The sequence below is a fragment of the Aegilops tauschii genome, chromosome 2, assembly GCF_002575655.3.
Source record: "Aegilops tauschii subsp. strangulata cultivar AL8/78 chromosome 2, Aet v6.0, whole genome shotgun sequence".
Taxonomy (NCBI): domain Eukaryota; kingdom Viridiplantae; phylum Streptophyta; class Magnoliopsida; order Poales; family Poaceae; genus Aegilops; species Aegilops tauschii.
This window is the reverse complement of record NC_053036.3, coordinates 93,409,464-93,414,840: the sequence shown is the minus strand read 5'-3', so window position 1 is coordinate 93,414,840 and position 5,377 is coordinate 93,409,464. Positions and strand designations below refer to the sequence as shown.

At 45.3% G+C, this 5,377-nt stretch overlaps 1 protein-coding gene across 1 annotated transcript; it reads left to right on the top strand.

The window, feature by feature from the left end:
• The first annotated feature begins 1,912 nt into the window (after nt 1–1,912).
• LOC109731846 (protein DMP2) lies at nt 1,913–3,017 on the top strand. Its single transcript, XM_020291023.4, has one exon. It carries the CDS (start codon nt 2,112–2,114, stop codon nt 2,745–2,747), a length of 636 nt encoding a protein of 211 aa, XP_020146612.1. The 5' UTR covers nt 1,913–2,111; the 3' UTR covers nt 2,748–3,017.
• Nucleotides 3,018–5,377: the final 2,360 nt, after the last annotated feature.

The window sequence follows — 5,377 nt, the reverse complement described above, 5'->3', positions numbered from 1 at the left end:
TTCATCTTTCGTTTATCTCCTTGATTATTGCGACGTTTCTTCCCTCTGCCTTGCCTTTAATATCTGCTACCACTGGTTTGCAGTCACAAGCGATCACAACTTGATTCAAACATAAATCAAGCACTAGAGCCAGAGCTTCATGACATGCAAGTGATTCTAGTGTCGCTTGATCTGTAATATGATCGAACACCACTGTCGAGGAGCCTAATAATGCCCTGAATGACCTCGACACACCACTGCAGCAGCGCCTCTTCCTCCATCTCTCGAAAAATCTCCATCAACTTGTAACTTTTGAAATAGATGATTAATATTTTTTCAATTTTTTTGTGTTTGATGACTAAGGTTTGGGCCGTACAAGCCAGCGCTCAGTCCCTTCCCCCGTCGCGCCCTTTTTAGGCTGGCCCACGTGCAGGGCGCATTTTATTTTTCATTACGTTTTCCAACTTTTTTCTTTTCCTTTTGTGTTTTCTCTTATTCTTTAAATAAATTGGGATTTCAAAAAAGTTCTAATTAAAAAAAATCAATAAATCATAAAATGTTCGTGGATTTTTTTCTTGATTTATAAGAAATGTTCATGTATTTAAAAAATGTTCAAAGTCTTAAAAGAAATGTTCTGTAAGTCAAAAAAATGTTCTTGATTTGGAAAAAAAATGTTCATGTATTGACAAAATGTTCGTGATTTTCATTTTTTCGCGCACTCAAAAAATGTTAATGAATTATTGAAAAATATTCACAAAATTAAAAAATGTTTGTGAGTTACAAAAAAAAGCCCATTGATTCAAAAAAACTTCATGAATTCGAATATTTCATGCATTTCAAAATTTTCGTCAAAATTAAAATATGTTCAGGAATTTCAAAATTTGTTCCCCAATTTCAATATTTATTTGTTTATTCAAAAAATGTTCGCCGCTTCAATAAATGTTCACGATTTTCAGAAAAAATGTACAGAATTTTAAAACATTTCACGAATATATAAAAAAACATTCACAAATTTGAAGAATGTTCACCATTTCATCAAAATGCTCGCGAATTTGATTGGACGTCACTGGCTAGATGAATGAGGTTTGCTCGATGTACAGCTTCAAAGCTCGTTGCCTAATCCCATCCTTCTGCCACTCACTAGCCAGTGACCTACTGCCGCAGTTTACCAGCAACCTGAGTCCCCAGAGCGGCAGGTCTCCCTTCATTCATCGAAAGCCGGACACTGAAGAGATCATTGTCGCCGGGGGGCACGATGCTTTAGTCCTCATTTCCGAGGATGATCAGTCAGCTATAGCCGTGTCACGGCATCTGAAATCTCATAGTCACTCTACTTATCTGATACATGGGTCATAAGTCTCTGAAGTTCCTTTGAACATTGCCAAACCTTGCTTCCTGGTCACATATCCTTTCCAGGATCTTCACTCGCCACCCCTGTCAGCAAAAACTCAAGCAACATACATGTAGCAATCTCTTGGTCTCAAACATGGAGGTCAACGTCTGCAGATTTTACAAGGAAAGTGCAGCTTTCAGAACTGAGAATGACAAATTTCAATCATCATTAGGCTAGTACGTATCCACTTAGTAGAATACACTTGCATCAGTTTCCTAACCTACGTGGACGTCCAATCTAGGGGCAGCGTCACGATCACCTTGTAGTCTTTCACCAGTACGAGACGATAGGCTAAGACGACCATTTCTTTCGTCCCTGCCTGCAAGAAACTCCCGAGACAATTAATCTGCAACAAGTGAGCTCACAACACGCGATATAAAAATGTGTGCAGGTTTATAGATTGGTGTCATGAACAAGCAATCCGACCTAATCAATCATGAAAACTCTTCGTGAAACTATCCCTTCGCGACGCATCGCTATCAGGATCTTAGAAAAATTTCGTACTTATGGACTTCGCGGCTGGAGGAATTTAATATCATCTTGCAAATGTGGGCAGCATGTAATTCAATTTGATCACCATCACATTGCAATTTACAACCAAGACAAGCTACTACTATTTCTCCTAGAGTAAGCAACCGGATTAGCTTCCAAGCTCCCATGGATTTCTTTAGGCCCAGATGGCCTATAAAATAGGCAAATTAGAGAAGAAAGGAGGCCAGGGGCTAGCTTAAATCAGCTGATGGAAGAAGGCATCAAAGAAGCCGAGTCGAGCAAGAAGGCAGCAGCAGCCGAGAGCACAGCGACAAAAGTGGGCGCCATGGCCGACGCGACGTTCGGGAGCATCGGCGACGTGCTCAAGCTGCTGCCGACGTCGACGGTGATCGTGTACGAGGTGCTCAACCCGATCGTGACCAACGCCGGCGCGTGCAGCGTAGCCAACAGGGTGGTCACCGCGGTGCTCCTCGTGCTCTGCGCCTTCTCCTGCGCCTTCTCGGCCTTCACCGACAGCTTCGTCGGCGCCGACGGCAAGGTCAGGTACGGCCTCGTGACGCCCAGGGGCCTCCTGCCATTCGGCGGCGGCGACGACGACGACACCGGGGCGAGGGACTTCTCCAAGTACAGGCTGCGTCCGGCGGACTTCGCGCACGCCTTCTTCTCGGTGGTCGTGTTCGCGGCGGTGGCGCTGCTGGCGGACGCCAACACGGTGGCGTGCTTCTACCCGGCGCTCAGGGAGCAGCAGAAGCAGGTGGTCATGGCGCTGCCCGTCGTGGTCGGCGCCCTCGCGAGCGGCGTCTTCGTCGTGTTCCCCTCCAAGCGCCACTCGATCGGGTACCCTCCGGCGAAGCCTGCTGCGAGCTCGCTGGCGTCGCAGTAGCTAGTCCGGCCGGTGATCTTGATGTATGCGCTCTCCCGCCGTGTGCTATGTGTTTGTGTTTTGCGTGCGTTCATGTTTTTGTTTTTTTAGGTTTTTTTAGACAACTTTTGTTTTTTCTTTAGGTGTGCGTTCATGTGCCGTTCGCATGTGGCCTTGGGCTTTTGGTTCGTCGCAGGTCGCGGACAAGGCCCAAATGTAAAAAAGTAATTTCGATTTAAATATTCTTTTTGTCTCAAAAAAAATTAAAATATTCTTTTTTCCAAAAGGACAGCTAAAGGGCATTTTACGTAAGATAATAATTATAAAGGAAAACAACAACCAAGAAACACAATATGATGCAAAACGAGTATTCTAGGAAAAAAATTACATCAAAAATAATATTGACCATCTTCTTCTTTCACTTGCACGTCATCCATCGAAACTTGAAAATTGAAGTGAGCCAATAGTAACGAAAAACCTGCAAACGCCCTCAACGTAGTAGGCTTTAAAGACCACAATGATCATTCATCGTTAGAAACGAGATCTAAAAATTGTTGAATTAGGGCATCACCCTGTTTAGTACATGATTTTTGTTTTTCACTACCATTATAGAGGGTGGGAGAAACTAAACCATGCCGCATAACAATATGACGCTGAAATCCTCCCACCCAGAGCCAGTCAGCTAATTTCCTTGATTTGACACACCAACTGTTTAAATCTAAAGAAAGCCAGCAAATCTGGCAACATCTACCCTCGCAGACCCTTCGTTGGAGTTGGATCAAATGACGTCAAGATAGTGAGAGGCCAAAGAGACCTTATTTCAGTGTGTCATTGTTGCCACCATCTTGTCGATGCTGCAAGACGGCTAGAGAAACAAAATATAAAGAAGATGAAAACCTATAAGGTCACCACTTAAGACGGCTCGCTTCAGTGCTTGTAGTCGTCGCTTGGTGGTCTACGGATCTGGATGTAATTTTTATTATTTCTAATGTTTGATGTACTACCATGATTGAAGATGAATAGATTGAAAGTTTTCCTGCAAAAAAAAAAAGATATTAGGCCAAAAGGCCACCACTTAAGACATCAACGAGGGACCACTCGTTTCTCACCTTCCCTTTCTATTCATCCCAATCAGAATTGCCTTTTTCAACCCGAGGCCTTTGTCCTTCTCCTCCGGCGACGAAGCCGTCGTGAGTGAGCATGGGAAAGGTTGCCTGGTCGCCATAGTGTCATGTAGGGTCTAGTATTAGGCGTATGGCTAGGTCTAGGTGGTTTGCCTCAAGGGCGATCGACGATATGCCTTGTCTGAGCTCCGCCCCAACTGTTGGACTACACATGGAACACTTGCAAATATTTTATATCCTATCGAGTACAACAACAAGGAACATAGTTAGGGTATAGATCACGGGTTTACCACTAGACGCACAAGTTGGGAAACATAGTAGAAAAAAATAGTCATATCATCACGCAGGAAGAATATGAAGATGCATAAACGGTTTGGATCACGATCGTTACCGACTCCGAGTAGCAGCACAAGTAGATGAGTCAGCGTAGATCGTACTTGAAGTCCCTCGAACGTAGATGAACGATTCCGCGAACCACCCACAAACAGTCCCTTGACGGAAGACTGAAAGCACGGCCTCTCTACTTGGTTGCAAGGGTACGATCTTCACGATCCGGCAGCATTTCGCCGTCCAGAGCTAATCGTCGTCGTAGAATTAGAGGGAGGAGATTAGAACCATACTCGGCTTCTAATTCTGAGGATTATATGATCTAGGTCTAGCTCTAATTAAATCAACTAGGATCAACTAGAACTAGAACTAGAGAAACTAGAGGAGGCTCCAAAATTTGTGTATCGAATAGTACAAAAAACTCTAGTATAAAGCCTACGTCCAGTTTAAGGTGGTATTGATTAGGGTTTCGACAACCAGGGACCTAAACAGCTATGCCTGGCTTTCGATGAGATCTTTCTTGTCCCTAAACCGCTGCCGGGTCGTCCCTTTATATAGGGAGGCTGACGCCCAGCAACTCTCAGAGTCCCGGCCGGCTCATAAGAGTGTCCGGCTCGGACTCTCAACTATTCTTGCCTTACACTACAAGTTCTACCATAACAAGATTGTAACTACAGGCCTTAAGCCATATCCGGGTCTTAAGCCCATCTTTGGCCCACCGTCTTCAAGCTTGGCGCCGGGCTTCTGGCAATGACCATTATGAGTAACCCGGCCCCTCCTGGCGGGTGACTCTAAGGTCTATATCCTCAACATTAGGCCCCAGATTGATTTGAGCCGGCTCATGTCAATCTTCAATTCTTTTGACAGAAAAATCTCCGGCTTACCATTTGTGTGAAGGCCATAACCTGGCGTGACGTCATCCTCTGGACTCCGGGTAATACGCCGTGACGTCATCTTCCATTAAGCCCGTTTTTTACTCCACCAGATCCGCAACGGATCTTACCTTTACTGCCATCCCGAAAATCGAGGCGTTTCGTGGGGAGATAACCACGCCGCGGTCTCCTCGTTTCTCGCGCCCACTTATGAGCTCGCCCTTATAAATAGGCCGGTCCGACGGGCCTTTCCCACTCTCCTTCTTCTGTCGTCTCCTTCCTCTCACTGTTCCCGTGCTGCTCGAGCTCCGCCGCCGTCGCCGCCGCG

Coding starts and splice junctions, on each gene's coding strand:
- LOC109731846 (XM_020291023.4), top strand. CDS start 2,112: ATGGAAGAAGGCATCAAAGAAGCCGAGTCGAGCAAGAAGGCAGCAGCA.